Source organism: Mauremys mutica, chromosome 1 (genome assembly GCF_020497125.1).
Source record: "Mauremys mutica isolate MM-2020 ecotype Southern chromosome 1, ASM2049712v1, whole genome shotgun sequence".
Lineage (NCBI taxonomy): Eukaryota > Metazoa > Chordata > Testudines > Geoemydidae > Mauremys > Mauremys mutica.
In genome coordinates, this window is record NC_059072.1 from 29,752,021 (window position 1) to 29,776,274 (window position 24,254).

The 24,254-nt window shown below is 42.8% G+C and overlaps 1 protein-coding gene across 1 annotated transcript in view; it reads right to left on the bottom strand.

The window, feature by feature from the left end:
• Positions 1-24,254, bottom strand: part of LAMB1 (laminin subunit beta 1) — a 74,834-nt gene that overhangs the window by 29,449 nt on the left and 21,131 nt on the right. Inside the window, exons 13-23 of the mRNA XM_045030348.1 lie at positions 22,513-22,648; positions 19,201-19,359; positions 18,376-18,503; positions 18,030-18,153; positions 17,287-17,491; positions 16,971-17,114; positions 16,365-16,596; positions 14,993-15,156; positions 12,169-12,393; positions 10,133-10,350; positions 9,326-9,422 (exon numbers count right to left, since the gene is read on the bottom strand). Coding sequence (XP_044886283.1) covers positions 9,326-9,422; positions 10,133-10,350; positions 12,169-12,393; positions 14,993-15,156; positions 16,365-16,596; positions 16,971-17,114; positions 17,287-17,491; positions 18,030-18,153; positions 18,376-18,503; positions 19,201-19,359; positions 22,513-22,648 — 1,832 coding nt within the window. The remainder of the gene's footprint in view (positions 1-9,325; positions 9,423-10,132; positions 10,351-12,168; positions 12,394-14,992; positions 15,157-16,364; positions 16,597-16,970; positions 17,115-17,286; positions 17,492-18,029; positions 18,154-18,375; positions 18,504-19,200; positions 19,360-22,512; positions 22,649-24,254) is intronic.

Below are 24,254 nucleotides of genomic sequence, written 5' to 3' on the forward strand. Positions count from 1 at the left end.
TTTATCTTTCCAAAGGGCATGATAGTTTAGTCTAGATACAGCAGTAGAGCAACACACACACAATCTTCAGATTTATGAAAAGATATACCGTTCATTAATAAGCTGACCCCCCAAGATGGTTAGGTAAAAATAGCAAAAACTGTATGACCCTTTCATAAGCCGAGCCTATATTTCAGGGGTCGGCAAACTTTGGCTCCTGGCCCGTTAGGGTAAGCCGATAGCAGGCCTGGACGTTTTGTTTACCTAGAGCATTCACAGGCATGGAGCCCCTCAGCTCCCAGTGGCCATGGTTTGCTGTTCCCAGCCAATGGGAGCTGCAGGACATGGCATGCCATTAGCTGGGAACGGCGAACTGCGGCCACTGGGAGCTGAGGGGCTCCATGACTGCAGACGCTCCAGGTAAACAAAGTGACAATGTATTAGATATTCAATTCAATGATTCCATAGAGTTTAAAATCATCAAATTTTGGTGTAGACCCGTTTATAAGCCAACCCCTGCTCTTTGATGCGTCACTTTTTTTACCAAAAATATTTGGCTTATGCATGAGTATATATGGTAAATCTCAGCTCTGTGGCTGGCCAAGCATACTGCAGTATGTTAGACCAAGGCACAATAGCCGTTTTGTAACCGTTCTAAATGTGTCAAAGGGCATTTGATACTCCATAAAAGGGCTGAAATGCCATCCCCATAAACCAGAGGTGGGCAAACTTTTTGGCTCAAGGGCCACATCTGGGAATAGAAATTGTTTGGAGGGCCATGAATGCTCAGAAAATTGGGGTTGGGGTGCGGGAGGGGGTGAGGGCTCTGGTTGTGGGTGCGGTCTCCGGGGTGGGACCAGAAATGAGGAGTTCAGGGTGTGGGAGTGGTCTTGGGCTGGGTTAGGGAAGTGTGGTGGAGGGAAGGGCTCCGGCCGGGGATGTGGCCTGTGGGGATGAGGAGTTTGGGGTGTAGGGGGGTGCTCTGGGCTGGAACCAAGGGGTTTGGAGGGAAGGAGGGGGATCAGGGCTGGGACAAAGACTTAGGTGTGGGAAGGGGCGCAGGCTCTGGCTGGGGGTGCGGACTCTGGGGTGGGGCTGGGGATGAGGGGTTTGGGGTGCAGGAGGATGGGAGGGGGATCAGGGCTGGGGCAGGGGGTTGGGGTGTGGGGAGAGGCTCAGGGGTGCAGGCTCTGGGCGGTGCTTACCTCAAATGGATCCTGGAAGCAGCAACACGTCTCTTCTATGGCTCCTACATGGAGATGTGGGCAGGCAACTCTGTACATTGCCCTGTCCACAAGCACCGCCCCTGCAGCTCCCATTGGAGCGCCGGAGGGGGGTCATGCTGCTGCTTCCAGGAGCCATGTGGAGTTAGCCCACCCCTGCCATAAACTCATGGCTATGTACCCTCTATATGTACTCTCAAATAATCAAGATACCTAGTTTCATACATCCCATCTGGAAAATTCCATTTTTCTTTTCTTTAAACAAGTCTAATATAATGCAAACCAAAACACTTTGCCTTTCCAGGAGTCCTTGACCAATAGCCATCTATTTGTTCTAGTTTTCTACAACTGTGGTAGTAACAACCCATATATAACATGAAAAACACTTGATAAATATTATTGCAGAAGTGCACAGTTCAAGTATATATATATATATAGCCTCATTATAACCCAACTACTTCTCAGGAGTTCAGTTTTTTCGGCTGAAGTCAGAGCAGCAGGAACCCTGCAGGGCTCATGCACTGAACCCTGCTGTTTGGTTGCTAGGGTTTGGAAATGCTCCAGCAGGTTTGCTGCGAGGTTTGTGTTTGAAGAAACCTGTAATCTTAACACTACCTTAGCAAAGACTTTTGTGCCTGTGTACACACACAGAGCTACATACAATTCAAAGATTAAACAAAAGCACAAGGAGTGTTTCTAGTGGGCCAGCATTACCGTTTACCTGATTCTAGACAGTACTGGAGGACAGAATTATATTTTAATTCACAGAGTGAAAACCACCCCAGGACCTGCACAAGACCATATGTGATGGACACACAAGGCCTCTGCATAGGTGCAAATCTTAACCTTATAATTTCCTAGTTCATCTTTTAGGCATAATAAGCTAAATAAAGTTAAATAAGCTATTTATCTCATGTACTTTTCAAGAATATGGGCTAAACGGTGACCAAGGCCCCAAACCTGTAGATACTTACGATTGGATATAGTGTTTACTACTGTGTGTAATCTCTATTGAAGTCAATAGAAGTATTCTCAGCTGTAAGAACTGTGCCCAGGAACAGTTTTCAGGTCAAGCCCTAAGTCTGTCTATATCTATTTTTTTTTTCTAGATTTGAATTTCTTTTTACAAAAAAGCTAGAGAACAAACCAAAAACAAACCAACCTGATCTCAGAGATGCAGTCTAGACACAGTCACTAACAACAACAGAAAACAGAGAAGGGGAAGCCTCTCCTACTCCTGCTCTTGAGTTTGTGGTTTCCAGCAGAGCAATACAAGGGCCCTCTCTGGATTTAGCACCACCTATGCAATTCTTTTAAGTAATTAAAAGTAACTCCCCAGGATTCCCTGACAATATGCCCAAACTTAGCTGCTGAACACCCAGCAATATTCCCTTCTCACGCATCCCTTCTGGTGCAATCCTCTGGGCGGGGGAGGACATCTGGAATATTTGGAGTCTCAGAACGGAGTCACTCACAGATGTAGAATTTATTTTTGCTGTGACATGTGTAGCCAGACTTTCCATTCCATAGGACTGAACTCTGTGTGTCAAAGGCGACACAGAACTGTTGATAGTGAGAGGGTGTGTGTGTGCGCACAATTTAAAGTTTAGGGGGGGCATGTGACTGCCCCACATGTTGCCTCTGGATCTACAGCAGAGGTTTTCAAACCGCGTGGCGCGCACGCCCTCCTAGGGGGGTGTGGAGGAATGTTCAGGGGTGGGGATAAGCGGCAAACAGGGGCAGCTCCAGGCACCAGCACAGCAAGTGCGTGCCTGGGGTGGCAAGCTGCAGGGGGTGGCCTGCCGGTCGCTCTGACGGCGGCAGTCGGGCAGCCTTCGACAGCATTTCTGCGGGAGGTCTGCCGGTCCTGCTGTTTCGGTGGCAATTCGGCGGTGAGTACACCGAAGGCGCGGGACCAGCAGATCACCCGCAGAACCGCCACTGAATCTGCGTGACTGACAGACCTCCTGCGGAAACGCTGCTGAAGGCTGCCTGACTGCCGTGCTTGGTGCAGCAAAAAACAGCCCCTCCGGCGGCAACACCAGGCAGCTCACGCCAGCCCCGCAGTGGGGCTCGGGAAGGGAGCACCACCTCTCCACTAACTTACCTCAGGGGGCCACCCAGCATGTCTGGGTTGGGGGAGGGATGCAACCAAAAAAACCTGGGGGGCACATGGCCCTGCATGTGCTGCCCACGTATCACCTCTGCTGTGTCTCTCTACGTGAACTACTCCATTTTTGAATGAATGGTCTCATTCCACAGAGCCTCTTCAATATCGATAGATGATCCACAATAATGCTCAGAAGTAGAAAGCTGATTCAGAGGTATGATGGCCAAGGTTTTCACAAGTGACCAGTGATTTGGGAGGCCCAACGTGAGATATCTAAAAGCTAGATTTTTAGGAATATCAAGCACCAACCTGGCCTCAGAAAACCAGGGCCCATTAAGACTTTTCCTGCCCTAAAATGGAGGCAACCAACCTCACTAGCTGACTTCTGAAAATCTTGGCCTTAGTTATTTTTTTTAAACCTATGATATTTAAAATTATAAAGGATTTCATAGCAGTGTGGGCAATAGAGATCTCCCCAATGATTTCTCATCAACAATGTGATCTGGTTTCCACTGGAGCCGACTGACTCAAGATCTCTTGCAGAGGCTTCAGAGCACAGTGTACTTTGGTTGATGTGATAAACCATGCAAGTTTCACAGTCTCAGACAGAAGCCTTTTGCAGCAGCTGGATGAGAATCCAGTTCCACAGACATCCATGAATGAACACGATTTGTTGGGGGAAGAGTGAACATGGTTTTTGTAAAGGGAAATCATGCCTCACCAATCTACTAGAATTTTTTGAGGGGTTCAAACAAATATGTGGACAAGGGTGAGCCAGTGGATACAGCATTCTTGGGACTTTCAGAAAGCCTTTGACAAAGTCCCTCACCAAAGGCTCTTATGCAAATAACACAATCATGGGATAAGAGGGAAGGTCCTCTCATGGATCAGTAACTGGTTAAAAGATAGGAAGCAAAGGGTAGGAATAAATGGTCAGTTTTCAGAATGGAGAGAAGTAAATAGTGGTGTCCCCCAGGGATCTGTACTGGAACCAGTCCTATTCAACATATTCATAAATGATCTGGAAAGGGGGGTAAACAGTGAGGTGGAAAAATTTGCAGAAGATACAAAATTACTCAAGATAGTTAAGTCCAAGTTACAAAGGGATCTCACAAAAAACTGGGTGACTGGACAACAAAATGGCAGATGAAATTCAATGTTGATAAATACAAAGTAATGCACATTGGCAAATATAATCCCAACTATATATACACAAAACGATGGGCATCTAAATTAGCTGTTACCACTCAAGAAAGAGATCTTGAAGTCATTGTGGATAGTTCTCTGAAAACATCCACTCAATGTGCAGCGACAGTCAAAAAAGCGAACAGACTGTTAGGAACCATTAGGAAAGGGATCGATAATAAAAGACAGAAAATATCATGAACACCTCTATATAAACCCATGGTATGGCCACACCTTGAGTACTACATGTAGATCTGGTCGCTCATCTCAACAACCAACAACCAACTTGGAAATAGGTACAGAGAAAGGCAACAAAAATGATTAGGCATAAAGAACAGCTTCTGTATGAGGAGAGATTAAAATACTGGGACTTTTCAGCTTGGAAAAGAGATGACTAAAAGGGGATATGATAGAGGTCTATAAAATCTTGACTGGTGTGGAGAAAGTAAATAAGGAAGTGTTATTTACTCCTTCACATAACACAAGAACTAGGGGTCAGCCAATGAAATTAACAGGTAACAATTTTAAAACAAACAAAAGGAAATACTTCTTCACACAACAGGCAGTGAACCTGTGGAACTCATAGCCAGGGGATGTTGTTAAAGCCAAAACTAAAACAGGGTTCAAAAAAGAACTAGATAAGTTCTTGGTGGATAGGTCTGTTAAAGGCTATTAGCCAGGATGGTCAGGGATGCAACCCCACCCTTTGATTGTTCCTACCCTTTGTTTGCCAGAAACTGGGTGTGGAGACGGGGATGGATCACTTGATGATTGCCCTGTTCTGTTTATTCTCTCTGAAGCACCTGGCATTGGTCACTATCAGAAGACAGGATACTGGGCTAGATGGACTACTGGTCTGACCCAGTATGGCAGTTCTTATGCCCCAGGCCAAACGCCCCTCTCTCAGCACTTGCAAAATGCTATCAATGAATTCCATCACCACACAACACTCCCGTGCTTTAGGCATTTGTTACAAATTCAGAAAACTCAGACCAGGTTTGTATCAGATTCCAAGCCCTAGTAGAGCCTAGTAAACTTTAACCATTTAGGCACTTGGTCAATAAAAGGACAGAGTGGAACTGAAACCAACCTTGGCTCCTGCCGAGTGGAGTGGAGTGGGGAGGCAGGATTCTCCTTTCTCAGTCCCGGAGATTCGCAGTATGCAAGATAACTAGAAAAAGCCCATGGGCAGGCTGATATTTCTACATCACAACCTCTTGGGTCATAGAGCAAGTTACTACAGATCGGCCCATGGGACACGGAGCAGCTGAATTCTCTGGAGTTCTTTGGCACATAAGGTTTGGGTCATCCAAACCAGGTTGGACCAACCCCTGCATACTGATGAGCTGGTATCTATGGCCTTTCAAAGGCTATGTGGCTCACAAAAGCATGGATGCTTTCTGCTAGATGCGACCCCAAGGAAGATGAAATTGTATAGCTAAGCAAGTCTGCTGTGTTGCTATAAAATAGAGGGGGCGGGGTTACTAGATGGATAGAAAGTTTAAAACTACCTTGAAAAAAGGTTTTCTGAATAATACATTATTGCCTTTTCACTTTAGAGTCATTATAAAGCAGGTTTTCCCCTGTTCAAAAGAGCGCAGAAACCAAGTAAAAGGTCACAAATGCTGGCACGCAGCCAAGTCTTGCTGATAACATGTACTGATGGATTCCATCAACCAGCCTTGATGGAGAGAGCTGATATCAGGAGACAATCACTGCCCTGAAGCATTATGAGATTGAAAGCACAGTCAGCAATATTGAACCAGAGGAACACATGCAGCCCTGGGGAAAGCAATTAATATGCTAGTTTGCTCAGAAGAAATCTAATACATGCCTTACCACCAAGTAACTTCAAGAGTGTTTTATCTTTATCCCTAACCAGTTCCTGAATAGCTGAGACACCCACATCTGTTTAGGTAGGGGATTCCAAGGAAGATCAGTTGAACAGGATTTATTAAAAGATCACAGCAAGTACATTTTTCCCTGCAGGAAACATACCTTAATCTAATCTAGGAGGCTGCTGCAAACCCTTCTGGCCAAGTCTCCCATTTAAACAGATCACAGACACAAGTTTGTTCTGGTCTGGACAATGTCTGAAGTTTCTTTCCCCTATTAAATTAACGGAGTGAGACACAACTCAGTTTTTAAACAATCCACTTAATCTGGTTCTGGTATTTTGCTGGTAGTAGTATACTGTCTGACTAAGTATCAGAGGAGTAGCTGTGTTAGTCTGGATCTGTAAAAAGTGACAGAGTCCTGTGGTACCTTATAGACTAACAGACGTATAGTCAGCATACTGTCTGACTGAGTGCATTGTGCCTTTATGCAGCCTGAAACAAAGAGAATAATCCTTTGCTAAAAGATTAAATACCTTACATATTGGGTAAAATTCCTTCAAACATAGTCTAAGGCCACGTCTAGATTAGCACTTATGTTGGCAAAACTTTTGTTGCTCAGGGGTGTAACCCCCCCCAGTCCCCGAGCGACATAAGTTTGCTGGCATACGCACTCGTGTGCACAATGCTATGTCAGGGAAAGATGCTCTCCCACTAACAGCGCTACCGCTGCTCATTGAGCTAGTTTTACATTGACGGGAGAGCTCTCCCGTTGGCATAACATGGCTACACAAGCCATCTTACAGCTACTGCAAGCTTGTTAGTGTAGACATGGCCTAAGTAACATAAGAGGATGTATAGAGACAGAAAACTCCAATACACTAAGGGCTTGTCTACACTACCAAGTTTTGTTGACAAAACTTGTGTTAACACCCAAAAGTCAACACAACAAAAATCACCAAAGGGTGTTCACACTTGCTCCCTCTGTCAATAGATCATGTCCACATTGGGGACACCATCATCGCATGGGTATGTATCCCACAGTGCAGTGTTGTGGGAAAGAAGAGCTGATTGCTGCGCATCTTGGGATTCTCTCTGAGTTCTTGCACAACCCCCTCAGCTCCAAGAGGCAGCATCATGAGTAGTTCTGTGAGCAATCCGTGCTGAGGAATGGCAAAGCAGCACAGCAGTCTGTCCCCCTCCCCCTGCAGCAGCAGTCTGTCTGCCACTGTGTTCCTAGTGCTGGGCAGAACAGGAGCATTCCAGTGATTTGCTCTTTGTTTGTTCCCCAAACAGAGCAGCACACAGATACTTCCTGGAGCCTTGAAAAGGTAGGGGCGCATGTCTACACTGGCTCTTTGTCGACAATAAAAGGGAGGGGAAAAGACAAAAGTCTCTTGTAGGGGTGAAAGTTTTTGTTGCCAAAACTGGGTGTTTTTCGTGAAAAAGTCCCACTGTAGTGTGCACACTCTTTCTGTTTTGTCGCCAAAAGGCAGTTTTTGGCAACAAAACTTGGTAATATAGACAAGGCCTCATCTGTTGGTTAAATAGAATCAAAAGTAAAAATTTTAAAAAGACAAGGGAAATACATTTCCACATCGACTTACAAGCCCATAAATCCTGCTACTTTAAGATGTCCTCTTGTCACAGTAGTTGCTTGACAATTTGGACAAATTGCTATAGTATAAAGGTTAAGCAATAGTTTAATCCTAATTAAATAGGTTTATTTCTAAATAAAGACCAATTCTTAACAACATAAGAATGGCCCTACTGGTCCATCTAGCTCAGTATCCTGTCTTCCGACAACGGCCAGTTCCAGATGCCCCAGAGGGAATGAACAGAACAGGTAATCATCAAATGATCCATTCTTTGCCACCCATTCCCAGCTTCTGGCAAACAGAGACTAGGGATACCATCCCTGCCCATCCTGGCTAATAGTCATTGATGGACCTACCCTACATGACCTTATCTAGTTCTGTTTTGAACCCTGTTATGGTCTTGGTCTTCACAACATCCTCTGGCAAGGAGTTCCACAGGTTGGCTGTGCATTGTGTGAAGAAATACTTCCTTTTATTTGTTTTAAACCTGCTGCCTATTAATTTCATTTGGTGACCCCTAGTTCTTGTGTTATGAGAAGTAGTAAACAATACTTCCTAATCTACTTTCTCTACACCAGTCACCATTTTATAGACCTCAATCATATCTCCCATTAGCCGTCTCTTTTCGAAGCTGAAAAGTCCCAGTCTTATTCATCTCTCCTCATAAGGAAGCCGTTCCATATCCCTAATAATTTTTGTTGCACTTTTCTGAACCTTTTCCAATTCCAATATATCTTTTTTGAGCTGGGGCGATCACATCTGCACACAGTATTCAAGATGTGGGTGTACCATGGATTTATACAGAGGCAACATGATATTTTCTGTCCTATTATCTATCCTTTTATTACTTATTCCCTACACAAATCTACCTTGTACACCAGGCTCCAGCTAGAATTGCATTGGGTCTGCCCATCCTTACTAAAACAGCATGCCAGAGTAACCAAACATGGACATCTTTCTTTATACCATTATGATGCAAACATCACAACATTAAGAAAGGTGCTGCCAGAGACTATAAACAAAAAACCTTACTCTTGTTTATAATCCCTTAACTACTGGACATATTTTCCCCTGCTGATCTCTTTTTTCTGTGTGCAAAAAGCATGCCCACCACCATAGTATATATGAACATATGGAGTTGCTGAAATGAATGCACTTTTGTTTCCTTCAATGTGAACTAACTTAATCAAAGTGGTCAACATCGCTCTGGAGAACCAGAACAGAGCTTGCAACATTCAGGTCAACATAAACAACTTTTACACAAACTGGTCAGGAGGACCCCTTTAACCCTTTAAAGGAAGGTGAACAGACGTTTTAAGGGTTCCAATCACTGAAAGTGTACACAGGCAATTCGGAACACAGCAAGGGAATAGAGGGCAGGGAAATTAGACTCACCTTGGCATGCCACATTGGGGTCACCCCAGAAAAACTCCTGGCACTCCCTGCAGGTGCGGCCTCCAAACCCAGGCATGCACTGACACTGCCCAGTGAACTGTTAAAAATCGGAGTAGAACAAAAAGTGAATTGGTTTTCCTGTATGGAAGGGAACATCACCACCAAAGCTCTTGGAGCTATTCCCAGCAGCTATTCCCAGCATGCTCAGGTAGTGTTATTTTGGTCTCTTCATATATTGACAAAGACTCAGCAGCTGAGTTCACTAACAGAATGCAACACAGCTGGACACAGACTGAAGCTGAACGATAAAAACAAACAATTAAGGGAAATTGAGATGCTTCCTATCTCTCTGGACCCAATCCTAAAAAGCTCACCCCAGTGTGGACTATCTAGCAGAGCATGATCTTTAGAACTGAATTACTAGGGCCAAATTTTCAAGATTGCTGGGGCCCTACAGTGCCCCATGACTTTAAAAATAACAGTTGGGGTGCTCAGCACTTCTGACAACCCAGCCTTTCTTGCCATGTGTGCACTGGGGAAAGAAATATTATTTGGGACAAAGAGACAATGCCTGTGCCGTTTTAAAAATTCCTCTGGTGTTTGTCCCTGAATTGCCATTTTTGTCATGACTTTCCCACAGCCCTAGAAGTTATACAGCCTACTGAGAACATTACCTTCTCTTCTGGAAGGCAACATTTGCAATCTGATCTACTGAGCCATTGTACAGCTTTCCTATGAATACAGCCAATAACTATGCAGAGGAGTATTTTGCTGGATAAGACTAATGAGGCCCTATGCGTTTCTTACCTCATTACACGATGGCCCGAAGGAACGAGCATCATCACACTCGCACAGTTCACATCCAGTTCCACTGGCCAGTCTCCAAGTGTTTGGTGCACAGCGATCGCAGTTCTGCCCGGTCACATTGGGAAGGCATTGGCACTGACCGGTTGTTTTCTCACACTGACAGTCTTCTGAGCTATTGCAGTGCTCTCGCACCGTTCCCAAGTAATTACAGACGCACTCTGTAATGGAAGAGCAGGTAGCCTGACTAACTCTGCTATGCTAGCACAACACCACATTAAATTGAGTCCAAACCTAAATGTTGATTACTGATGTGTTACCAAAAGAGGAGATGGTTTCCAGGGAGATGTGTTCCTATTCAAATGGGGAAAGTTACACAGACATCCCTACTGGCATGTCCTGACATTGTAAGTTACTTAGGCTATGTCTACACTGGCAAATGAATGACAAAACCCCCCCGCTACTCCGAAAGACAAAAGTTTTGCTGCAACAAGTACCAGTGTGAACAGTGCGTTGTCAGCAGAAGAGCACAAACGCCGCTCGCTGGGGGTAGAAGTTCTTTGTCAGCAGGAGAGCTGACAAACAGCAGGTACACTGCACAAATTTAGCGGCACGGCTGCAGCGACACAGCCCTGTCTCTAAAAGCTGTGTAGTGTAGACATAGCCTTAGAAAACAGTTGGTTTGGGAGGAAAAACCTAATGAAGCATCTTTTAAAGTCTGTCCGGGTACATCTGCCATGGTGACGAGTGCAGTATAAATACCCAGTATGGTAAGCTGCCTTCTCATTCAAATGCCTCTATTAATTTTTCAGAACTTATGCCGCAAGTTAATAACTTTGCAAAGATGCAGACAGATCTCAGAGTGTTGCTACATCGGTTTCCAAGTTAATTTGAGCAATCATGTAACTAAGGCTTAATCTTGTGAAGTGCTCCTGTAATGTGCACAGTAAGTGATTTGAGGATTCCTACCATCTTGCACGACTAGGACTACATATAATAAGCGGATACAGGGAGCCTTTAAAGCACAGTTATACTCTGAAAAGTGAATTTTATAAGAAGGGGAACACCATGGGGTTCCAGGTTAATTGTCTTCCATATAAATGTGCTCTCTTTACAAAGTGAAAGAGATTATTAGTTTCCAAGTGCCAACCCTGCAAACATACCCTGGGATCTGCAAGTCAGGCTGGATTCTTTCTGGTTCCCACATAACAACCAGAAACAGAGACTTTGCAACACAGATCTCTAAAAATTCGGGGGATGGTATGTGACCCACAATAGAACTCTGCTCCCTCCCTCCAGGAGATGTTTGCTCTGCTAATAGAAATAGTAAAAAAACAAAAACAAAAAACACCACTTTTTTCTGACTAACTTTCTGGATAAACAGAGTAGAATTCTGGAGTCAGAGATTCCCTTTTTTAAAAACACAGAACACACCATACCATTATGTGACTATAACCATACTTAACACTTATCATTCCCTGAGGCAGCCCTTCCTTCTGAGCTTTCAGGAACCCACTCCTGCTGTTCTTTAACATCCCAGGAATGTTTGTGTAAACAAAAGCCATGTCTTCAGGGCTTAAGAAGCAGCAGGAAATGGCCATGCTCCATCTCTTGATAAGAGGGAAACAATGAATGCTAACAAGAAGGCAAGAAATCCTTATCCCACAAGAGCCCATCCTTTCAGTTGTTTGGGCACTTAAATGCTAGGTATCTCGTCTCTCCCTGTTACACTAAAGGACTCCTGCCCCCTGAAGAATCACACTGAACACAAGAAAAGCTTCAAACCCAATGTTTAGCCAGAGGTAATTAGGTTTCTACCATCAGTTTAATCAGAAATGGTTCCTGGTAATTTTAAAATACTTTAGGTTATCTCATCTGCCATTCTCCATTCATGTCCTGAGGCCACCTGCAAAATCAACAGCTTCACAGTTTATTACGCTTAATGATATTCTAGAGTTTAGTGCAGGTAAATGAATTCTGGCCAGTGCTATAGAAGTGAGGAATGGGAAGACCCCCCTCCCCACCCCACACACACTTACTTCTACAATCCTGTTGCAATGCATGTCCATAGTACCCATATTTACACAGCTGGCAATTTTCACCCTCTGTCTGATACAAGCACTTCAGGCACTTTCCAGACTGCTTGTCACAGGCCCCTGGGTCAGTCACGTCAATGTTGTTGTTACACTGGCATGGCTGGCAGACTCCACCTATCTCTTCAGGGTCTCCAAAGAAACCAGAAGCACACTCATCACATCTGCTTCCTGTTTAAACAAACAATCCAAGGAATTATTATAGCTTGTTAACAAACAAGTCAATAAACAGCAGGACAGTATGACAAGAGATTGAAGGTGAATAGTTGAAAGGAAATTGAGTTGAATATATTCAGAGAAAAAATACAAAACTTGTCTGGATCCTCAGCAAGTCTAAGTTGCGTAGATCCATTGATTTCAATGGAATTGAGCCAACTTATAGAAGGGTAGGATACAGCTCCTTTTCATGGATTTCAGAATTCAAGGCCCAGATTCAGGGAAGAACTTGCAACATGTGTTAATGGGCATCCCTATTCAGGATCAGGACAGCACTTAAACATAGAATTAGCTTTAAGCCTATGCATTGACTTCAATACTGACCTCAACAGGGATGCTTTGCTTGAGCTAGGGACTCAAATAACTTCTAGCATCATAAACATTCATTAAAATTTATAGAGAGATACAGAAATTTTTGCTATGCAAGACGTTCTTTCCCAGCTTTTTCAAAGTGCCACTCCTACCTGCAGTATTTGCCTGCTGGCTGGGAGTGGTTCTGATAACTTCATTATTTATATATCGCTACAGGGGTACATGGCGCTTCATAGATGCATAAAAATCAAAGAATTGCTCTTAAGGTGCTTACAATTTAAATTAAGCTGAACAACAAACACTAGGTGGAGAGATTTGGCAGATATAGGAATAATAGGGGTGGGTAACTTCTCTCACTCTCCCACTGATTTTCCAGTGAATGCTTATATGCATTGCTTGCCAGAGACTGGCCCTTAATTTGTAAATAAAAACTACAACATTTACAAATATTGGTACTACAGTAACTTCTGCCAGTGCTTATGCTGGTGCTTTCTACTTCCCTCTGTGTTAGAAGTGGGCAATCTATGGCCCTTGAGCTCCCGCCAGGAAGTGGGATCTGGGACTTGCCCTGCTCTGGTGCTTCAGCTGGGGAGCGGTGTCGGGGTACATGGCTCCTGGAAGCAGCGACACATCCCCGCTCTGGCTCCTACAAGTAGGGGCAGCCAGGGGGCTCCGCACGCTGCCCCCACCATAAGCGCCGCCCCCCGCAGCTCCCATTGGACAGGAACCGCAGCCAATGGGAGCTGCAGGGGCGGCATCTGCGGACAGGGCAGCGCACAGAGCCGCCTGGCTGCGCCTCCATGTAGGAGCCGGAGAACATAAGAATGGCCGTACCGGGTCAGACCAAAGGTCCAGCTGTCTACCGACAGTGGCCAATGCCAGGTGCCCCAGAGAGAGTGAATCTAACAGGCAATGATCAAGTGATCTCTCTCCTGCCATCCATCTCCATCCTCTGCTGAACAGAGGCTAGGGACACCATTCTTTACCCATCCTGGCTAATAGCCATTTATGGACTTAGCCACCATGAATTTATCCAGTTCTCTTTTAAACATTGGTTATAGTCCTAGACTTCACAACAACCTCAGGTAAGGAGTTCCACAAGTTGACTGTGCGCTGCGTGAAGAAGAACTTCCTTTTATTTGTTTTAAACCTGCTGCTTATTAATTTCATTTGGTGACCCCTAGTTCTTGTATTATGGGAATAAGTAAATAACTTTTCCTTATCCACTTTCTCAACATCACTCATGATTTTATATACCTCTATCATGTCCCCCCTTAGTCTCCTCTTTTCCAAGCTGAAGAGTCCTAGCCTCTTTAATCTTTCCTCGTATGGGACCCTCTCCAAACCCCTAATCATTTTAGTTGCCCTTTTCTGAACCTTTTCTAGTGCTAGAATATCTTTTTTGAGGTGAGGAGACCACATCTGTACACAGTATTCGAGATGTGGGCATACCATGGATTTATATAAGGGCAATAATATATTCTCAGTCTTATTCTCTATCCCCTTTTTAATGATTCCTAACATCCTGTTTGCTTTTTTGACCGCCTCTGCACACTGCATGGACATCTTCAGAGAACTATCCACGATGACTCCAAGATCTTTTTCCTGGTTCGTTGTAGCTAAATTAGCCCCCATCATATTGTATGTATAGTTGGGGTTATTTTTTCCAATGTGCATTACTTTACATTTATCTACATTAAATTTCATTTGCCATTTTGTTGCCCGATCACTTAGTTTTGTGAGATCTTTTTGAAGTTCTTCACAATCTGCTTTGGTCTTAACTATCTTGAGCAGTTTAGTATTCTCTGCAAACTTTGCCACCTCACTGTTTACCCCTTTCTCCAGATCATTTATGAATAGGGGGGGGGACATACTGCTGTTTCTGGGAGCTGCTTGAGGTAAGTGCCACCCGGAGCCTGCCACCCTGACTCCCTCATGTGCCTCAAAACCCTGCCCCAGCCCTGATCCCCCTCCCACCCTCCGAACCCTTCAGTCCCAACCCAGAGCACCCTCCCACACCCCCAACCCCTCATCCCTAGCCCCACCCCAGAGCCCACACCCCCAGTTGGAGCCCTCCCGCACCCCAACCACCAATTTCGTGAGCATTCATGGCCCACCATACAATTTCCATACCCAGATGTGGCCCTCGGGCCAAAAAGTTTGCCCACCCCTGCTCTACATAGTCCCTCTCTGTAGCCAGATTAAAACTCAGTAGATGCACTTTAAAGCACATGGTATTTACCTATGTATCCCACGTCACAGACACACACAATTTGCAGAGTAATAGGATCTTGATAACAGCTGCTGGCAAACTGACGCCCACTTTCTGGGCCATCTGGGCAAGGACAAGGCCGACAATGATCTCCTGATCCCAGGACAGGGTCTCCATAATATCCCCCAAGGCACCTGTATTAAATAAAGGCTTGTGAGACCGCAAGCAGATACTGTACAGACTATTTCTTCTGATGTGAAATCACACTAGAATGGTTTTCAATGACTGGAGGGATGAGGGAGACAGACACATCTTTTACAGGTCTCCAACTGTTATTCACAGTATGAGTAACGCTACTGTAAAGATGTTTTCTTTGGCTCATACTAGCATTACAGTTAATATGCCATGCCAAACCAAACCATGCCATCTCAAATGCTATGTCTTGCCTCTGATCATCACACTTTAAAACCTCCTCTGGTAGGTGTTTAGGCACATTTATATGGAGAAATCAGTTTCATACCTCCTCAACACACACTCCTTTGCTCAAATGGGTGGCCCTGGGCATGGAGCAAAGATAGGAGGCCACAGAGGTGCCCATCATCTGCTTACAGAGAATGGGCTTTGCCTCTTCCCTTCAGAATCTGCTTTGGTCTCCATGGCTGCAAACCGGCCAGAGTCCATGCAGCTCTGCCCAATTCTGCACCAGAGCCCAAGGTTTGGCCCCTAGTTGTGATAATTCTGCACAGACTTTTCATCTCTGTAGCTCTTTCAGCTGTACATATTCTCACCAACAGTGGCATTTTTTAACATATATTCATTGCTCTTTTGCTGGGGACGGAAGAAAATGGGTCTTGCCATTTTGCCCTCATTAAAATTAAGTGATAACTTAGGTGTCCTGAGTTTGTTCATCTCCTTAACATTTCTGCCTTGCTCTCCACTGCACAGCTGCCGCTACAAAGTGGACACTATAAGAGGAATTTTCGCAGTGAGAGCTGGCCCTCTTCCTATAAATGGACACTGTCACTTTCAAGACAGCCCCCCCACCCAAGCCTTTAGACTTGTCCTGAACCCAGGTGGTCCAGTTTGGCAGACCAAGACATTTCTATTCATTCCTATTTCTCTGTGCTGAAATCCAAGTAAGATGGACATGTGATATTTACATAGGGGCCACTTCTCCTTTATAAACAGGAGAGACAGGTTCTCTGTCCAGTAATAACGGTGGGGCACCTCAGTGCAGAATCAGGATTTTGTGCTTGATCATGCTAATTTCACCGACTTCAATAGGACTTACTTGAGTAATGACTTTAGGACTGGGCGTTAGCTTTGCCTGGGGCAGTTCAGTGGATAGTGCTTACAACATATAATAATGTACCAGTATATCAGCTATAAGAAGAGACCATACCTTTCACAGTTGTGTCCTGTGGTGGAATCGCGGCAATTCAAACATTCCCCAGTGTATGGGTCACAGTCATCCGTGTGGCCATTACACTGGCAAGGCTGACAGCTTGGAAATCCCCAGTATCCAGGTAAGCACCGATCACATTGACGGCCATACACTCCATGGAAACAGTAGCACTGGCCAGTCTCAGGATGACAGAAGGAACTGACAGAACCTTGTAAGTGACATTCACAAGCTAAATAAAATAAAATAAAATAAAAAATGCAGTTAAAAAGAAATGATAGTTGGAAAACCTTCTCTTCTTCCATTTATGCAGCTGCAGCCTCTGGACCTGGCTCTGCAGTCATTACCCAGTAGGACTCCAGCAAAAGCTAATGAGAGTTTTGCCCCAGTAAAGGCTGAAAAACCAGACCCTACCACTGTATTAGAATTAAAGATTCAACAGAGTGGAGACTTTAAACTGGATTTCCTAGGTTATACTTAGATCCAGAGAACAACAGTACCTTAAAGAATATCTTGTTAAAAAGTGTTAGATACCAATATTCCCCATTATTCGATTTGCCATTGCCTAACTAGAATGAATATGCAGAGATTATGGATTAAACATACATTTGCATCCATTAGGTCCAAACCCAAAGGTGCCAGGAGCACATCTGTCACATCTTCTTCCAACAACATTAGGACGACACTGGCACTGTCCTCCATTAGAGTCACACACTGAACTTAATGAGCCTTGAGGGTTGCACTGGCAAGCTGAATAGTGAAAAGAGGACAGAATTTGAAAAAGAGAGCACTACAGCTCATAAAACAGGTTTGAGCAGCATCTCTCCACACATTCACTCACACCTCCCACCCACATCTTGGCAACAACATTAATAACTGGAAAATTGTGATTTATTCTGCAAGTCAATTAAGTTGTACATACATAATGCTGTCTCATGTAACAGTGCAGAGATGCTAAAAATAATATTCTTGCAGACGTCAGTCATAGGAGTTTTCACAACACTCCTGCTGTTTTCCAAACATCGGTATCTTTGAAATGTTTCCCAAGCACTATTAGTGACCACATCTTCGCCTGAGCCCCCAACCGTGAATATGTCCAGCGATTTGCAGTAAGGCATAAGAACGAGCTATGAAACAATTATAAAATGACAAAACGTTACCATTTATAATGCTGCAGTCCATTTTTGTCTAAACTAAATATTACTTTGTTTCCTAGTATGCTGGCTTTTTAAAGTAAAACAAAAACAACAAGATCTTAATTTTCATAGAAAAATTTCTAGCATCCACAAAACCAATATTTTATGGAAAATATGGAAGATCAGGTTTGATATTCATGATGTGCCTGCCTCACTTGTATAAATAAGCCTTTCCAAAGATACAAACTTTAGCAGCTCAGCACTTAACATGTTAGTGATCCTGTAATATACAGCAAAGAATGAATATCAGAAAAGAAACCAAACAGGGCACATACTTTAAATCTGAAGATGTGTACAGTGCTTGAAACTGTTGTAAATGTACAGCCAAATTTAGCCAATGGATAAGTGAACAAAACTCCCACTGACTTCAGTGGGATTTACGTAGCAGTGGCCAAACGGAAAATACAACACTTAGTATTTTAAGTTTAATTTTTCTTTAAAAATCATCCATAAAGTAACTTGCACTTACAGAGTCAATGAGTGTGTATGGGTTTTCCACCTCAGTATCGAAGGAGGAGTACTGCGATAGCTCCAGGCGAACAGTGTAATTCAGTCCCTTTTCAAAACATACAGGGCGTGGAAGGACGACATATCTGGATTGGAAACAGAATGTTTGGTTTTCATTTAAAATGTTGAATGCAATAAATCTTTTAAGATGGCTCTATGGAACATTCGGGATAATATTCTGCCTCTTCTTGTTTGATTTTTACTAAGAATGAATGGTAAGTTTTGAAAAGAATGTTTGGAAGCTTGTGCAACCAAATCCTAAAAAAGACTATCAATCCTAAAATGAATGATACAACAGTTATACAGACCTTGAGCCAGGTGATAATGACACAGTCTGATTATCATCGTCAGGAACGGTATTACCACATCGGCTACTTGTAGGAATCTTGCCTGGGCGTGAAACAGTAATAACAGCTTTTTCCCAATGATCTGGTAACTGGAAAAATTGGTCATCATTAACCAATGGATAAGTGATTAAACTTCTGGTATCAAAACTGCATGAGAATGAGAACTAACAAGACGCACATGTAACAATCACAATTCATGGCATTCCATTCCATTACATAGAGTTCACACAGCTCTGGTTACAGAACAATTTATTTGATGGGTTTGTCCTGTTCGTGAACTATCCACAAACAGATCAAGATTTCCTTGGAATGGTTCACATTTATTCCTAGGTTCACAATTATTCCATTAATATTTTATGTAAATCTATTTTGGCATATGGATTGCTTGTGGGAGATGTGTAATTGGTCTCCTAATGTCACACAGCAATCGTTTCCACACCCTTTATTAGTCGTCCTTGCTGTGTTATGCCTAATTTATATATCCTCAGTTGTCCCATAAGGGGTTTGTCAAAAAAAATTTAATTGTCCAGTAAGCATCATGCACCTCAACAGCACAATTATAATAAGATAATAAATAATGTTTGTGATTCAAATAACAGTAGTGGTCAGTGTAAGTCTTTTGCATTTCTAAGTTATTTTTAGGTAAAAAAGACTATCATTGTACCAGTCAGCTCCTAGCATTCCACAAGGAAAACTCAGGCCTTGTTAAATATATTTACAACCCGTCATCGCCCTCTCAAGAGGTAACAATGTTGATAAACATGTATGTAAAGAGTGGCCAATTACCTGTGGCTCATAGCGAATCACAACATCATACTCCATAGAATATGGAATATTGTCGATATAGAATTCTAGATATGCCCCTTCAGGGACTCTTACAAATCCTATTCCAGTCCAGGATGGGGTACGATCTTGAGAATACTGGCGCTCAACTATGCTCACTCCCTAAGGAAGAAGGGGAAGTTATTGCAATACTGAAGAAAAACAAAACAAACAAACCAAATGTAGCTAAAACATTCCTGTTCAATGGTGGGACAGAAATCCACAGGCACAGAAACGCCATAGACTAACTGTGGATTAACAGGTTATTTCTGTATTTATGTTTTCTGGGTTGCTTGGTTTGTTATTAAAATCATGCATTATATAGAAAACAAGCTCTCTTTTGTACACACAGATGTAGGCATATCTACACCTTGCCTTCTTGTTTGCAAATACAACACTTTCTTTCATTGCACAGAGACTGAATGAAACTATTATTGCACAGTTATCCATCAAATTATTCATTGTAATGAGATTTTAAATTTAAAATACCACTGATATAAACCATTGATCATATTTAAAAACAAGCCTGCACAAAACCGAAACACAAATAAAGTCAAAAAAAGTAATTGCTACAATCCAGAGTGTAATTGATGTAGCTTTACTCATGTTTTTTCATGTTGTATTTGTAATTATTAGGGTTTCTCTTAAAAATTCAGACAATAACCATCCAGACAAAAGAGAGACATTAAAAGATAGAGATTCCAGGGCAGACAGGCATAAACCTATGAACTAAAAACATGGCCATTTCCTTTGGTCTAGAATTTCTGTTTTTATCTGGTACTTTATATAAGAATATGGAAGTATTTGATATCAAAGTTCCTGTTTGAAAGAGATCAAAACCAATGAATCTGTATAAAAATAAGACAACATCCTGCACATGCCAAAGAAAACCATCTTAAGAAGAAGGTAGACAAGGTGGGTGAGGTATTATGTCAACTTCTGTTGGTGAGAGCTTACACAGAACTCTTCTTCAGGTCAGGTCAGTAAGGCGGCATGCATTTTAAGGACATGTCAATATGATTATTACATCAGGATGCCCCAGGACAGACTGACAGTTTCCCACAATATCCTGAATGAACTTTATCGAATAAAGTTCAATCTTACTGAATCAGGTTTAATACCTTTGGAGTCCATTGTACCGAAAATGCAATTGTGTATGTGTTATTGTGGCATTGTATGTACCTTCTCTAGTAGGAAGGGGATGCTAATGTAATGCCTTTGAAGCCACTTCCCACCCTCCCCTTGGAGAGGTACACAGACCAGTTCAGAATGGATTCTCCATGGATCCTCAGACAAAGAAAAGAATTTTGGACAAATAGCCTGGTTTTAAACTGGCTTAGGGCCTTCTTCCTGATTCAGCAAATGGACAGGGATCCCTGGTCCATGGAGGGCCCCAATCCTTAGGATAGGGTTGGAAGGACTGAGCCTACTAAGGCCCCATAAGATGGAGTGCTTGCTCTGAGCAGAGGCTGTTATGAACTTGTGACCAGGAAGTTCATACCAGCCTCAACTCAGAACAAGCACCCAGTTGTTTGGTGGGCTTTGAAGGACTAACTACCTGCCAGAGCCCAAGCTAGAGCTGGGGTGATCTCTGGTAAGCTTGTAAGCACGAGCATATGATCTTTTATTGTTTTTAATGTTTTCTCTGTAGTGCTTTTACCTTGAGAATAAAATGGGCTTGCCTTGAATCAAAAAGGTTGTATCTACAGCTCTGAGCAGTCACACTGTTAACCATCTCAGAAGCAAAAGCAAGCAGGTGTGCTTGGGTAGCCTGTCTCTGCTGGGAATAACACAGTGAAAGCTGGAAACAACTGTGCGCCTTGGAAGTATCCCAGTCAGAAGTGAGTGAGACATAGGTCTCCACTGTGTCAGTGATGGCCAAGAGAGCCAGAAGCCTGAGAGTGGGTGCCTTTGCTAGTCTAAAGAGGGGGAATTCACTGAACTGTGACAGCCCCATCATGCATTCTCACACTCTCCAAAGACAGCATGGCTATAAATTACCCAGGCTTTGGGCAAAGGGACATAGTCCTCCAAGAAGGGTCACACACTACCCACATGCAGTCTGAGAGAAGGGAGCTTTTGGGCATGTTTTGAGATGAATACTCATGGTGCTTTGCGACAAGGAGTCAGGACCTAGGGTCTTGCAGACAACTCACTGTCTAGTGTTAGAACCCTGCATGCAAATGCAGTTATTTCATCTCACTCTGCCTAGTAGAAACATTTATAAGTATTAGCAAACACTTGAAAAATTTGAATTTATTTTTTTTTTTTAGAAAGATAGGTTTGCATTTTTCAAATGGCTCTTTTCCCAAGCAAGTGTTTGTCTAAAGATTTCCGCTAAGCTACCCTTCTATTCACAGGGCAAATCCTTACACAGTAACCAAGGTTCATGCACGAGCTCATACACCTTGTTTTGCGTTTCAGGTTCTGTTCTACCTGACTTTCTTTCTGTAGTGTCTCTCCATAAGTTAGGACTCAGTAGAAAAAGCCTGATTTGTCTAATGCTGCAAAGTGACTGCCTTCATTAATTAATTTCAAGCAAACTACTATCTGCTGCTTTTGGAGAGTTACCTGTTTCCTTGCTGGAGGCAGGTATAATTGATATAATGGTTTAGCTGCTGACTATGAATTAAGAGTACGGTTCATGACTAATAAGGGGGCAGCGGAGCAAAAGGGACATGCAGTCTGGGCACAGAGGGCTAACTAAACTAGAGATAACTAACAACATCTATAAATCTCTTCTTTGGACTCTTAACTGCCTCTTTATTCATTAATAAAAGAAACCCCACTTAGGTGTAGAACACCAAAATTGGACAGCTGCTATGATGCTTAAATGTCTGTTTGCAAAAGCCACATATTCTCTGTGTGGGACTTTTATTGAAACAAGCAAAGTGAACCAATGACAGAATCCCTGGATTATTGAGAAATACTGTGTTTACAAATCTAGGTGCAGTGGAATAAAAGAGCTGCTAGGCCAGGAGACAGATTTCATGTATGTTAACTCAGCAAGGGTCAGGAAATGGATTTAAAAAGAAAAACAATGGCAAAATACCTTTCTCCTTTAAATTACCGCATGCATTATCATCAATACCCAGCCTACCAGCTGTGAATTGACAGTTCTCTGACAGGACCTAATTCTACATTTTCCAGTGAAATCTTTGCAAAAACTAAATAGTTACAACATTGGCCCTTTTTTGAAACATGGGATGCTAACTAAAGGGTCAGCAGAGTTTTCCACATTTCTCTTGAAACTGCACATTAAAATTTTCTACTCACAGGACCAAAGTTGGCTTCCTCTGCCTCATAGATGTAGTGGTCTAATGACATGAAGTAATAGCCAGACTCCACTTCATTGCACTGGCGTCCAATCACACGGGGCCGGCACTGACACTGGCCAGTGTCACTTGAGCAGCTGAAATGTAAGGCGAATGAATTTCTGTTATGCATATACTAGGAGAGCACCGAGCACATAGAAAATACAATGGAACCTCAGAGTTACGAACACCTCATGTTATGGTTGTTCTTTCAAAAGTTTACAACTGAACATTGATTTAATACAGCTTTGAAACTTTACTATGCAGAAGAAAAATGCTGTTTTCCACTCATTTTTGTAGTAGTTTAACACACTACTGTACTTGTCTTTCCCCCACCCTCCCCCCTTCATCTCTGCTGCTGCCTGATTGCATACTTCTGGTTCCAAACGAGGTGCATGGTTGACTGGTCAGTTCACAACTCTGAGGTTCTACTGAACTCCTATATTTATCTCTAAATGTTACATTATAAACTATGTGAGGGAAGAAGCACCTTCAAACAGCACTTCATCCAAATATTCTTTTTCTCTTTGGGCTTGTGAAGTCAGTATTTTACAAGATTGGGAAAATAGGGCCCAAAGGTTCTGAAGAAGACACTGTCATTCTTCAAGCACGGGGGATGGAGGTGGTTGGGAGAAGGGCTGAAACAGAGCTTAACACAACAAAATTCTTTGTTCCAAAACTAGCTATTTTTTATTTTTATTTTATTTTCTAAATAGTAAAGCTACTCACGTTTCCCCCCCAGACTGTCTGTTTTGTTAATTTTATTGTCCTGGAAGTTTCCATACAAAATTATAATAGATCTTTTCTTGCATTGAGCTGGTCAAAATTTTTCACACACACAAAAAATAAAAAATGGCCTTTTTTTGTAAATGAAACTTTTTGCAAAGAACAAAACAGAAACTGTTGACATGACTGAAATGTTTTTCATGAAATTTTAATCAACGATTTTTAAATGAAACTCATTTTTGAAATTACTGAAATTCTTCACTTACTAAATAAACTGGCTTTCAGTAAAAAACAAAAATCACAGCATACTTCTTGATAAATGAAGAATTTTAATTAAAATATTGATGTGAAACAGAAAAAAAGAAATTACAATTTTTCCCCCGTTTTTCAACCAGCTCTCATTCCGAGGCTTATTTGCAAATATTTGAAAAAGTGCAACAGAAGCCAACAGTGACGCTGGGCACAACTTTAAACTCTGCTTCCATAAGCTTTCATTTCCTCCAAGAAGAAAAGCCCTTCTAATGAAAGGAACTAAGGAATGCCTTAGCTGTCCTAAAGGGGAATCAAGGAAGTTCTCTCCAAGACAGATTTTAACATTATAGGGATGTTTTCCATATTTGGATATGAATTTCATTGCCTGGACCAGACCCCCTCTGCTTCCAAGGTGGTAGTCCAAGGTTCAAAATTACACAGGAGGTTTTCAGATCAGTTTTGGCTGTATCAGTTGCTCTGTCCACACACTACAATCAGGGATCCAGAAAACTGTTATTAAGCTGTTTAACAGAATAACCCTAGGCTGCGCAAACATCACCCATTCCCAAAAAGCTAATGTAAAGTTAGAAAAAACACCTGTGAAATGCAGACAGTTCAATTGCATTGTTTCAGGCTGAATGCACAGTTCTCTAAGGAGATTTGGAGAGCCAGAAGGAAAGCACATCTGTTCATTTTCCCGCCAGTCAATGATACCCTCTCTCCAGA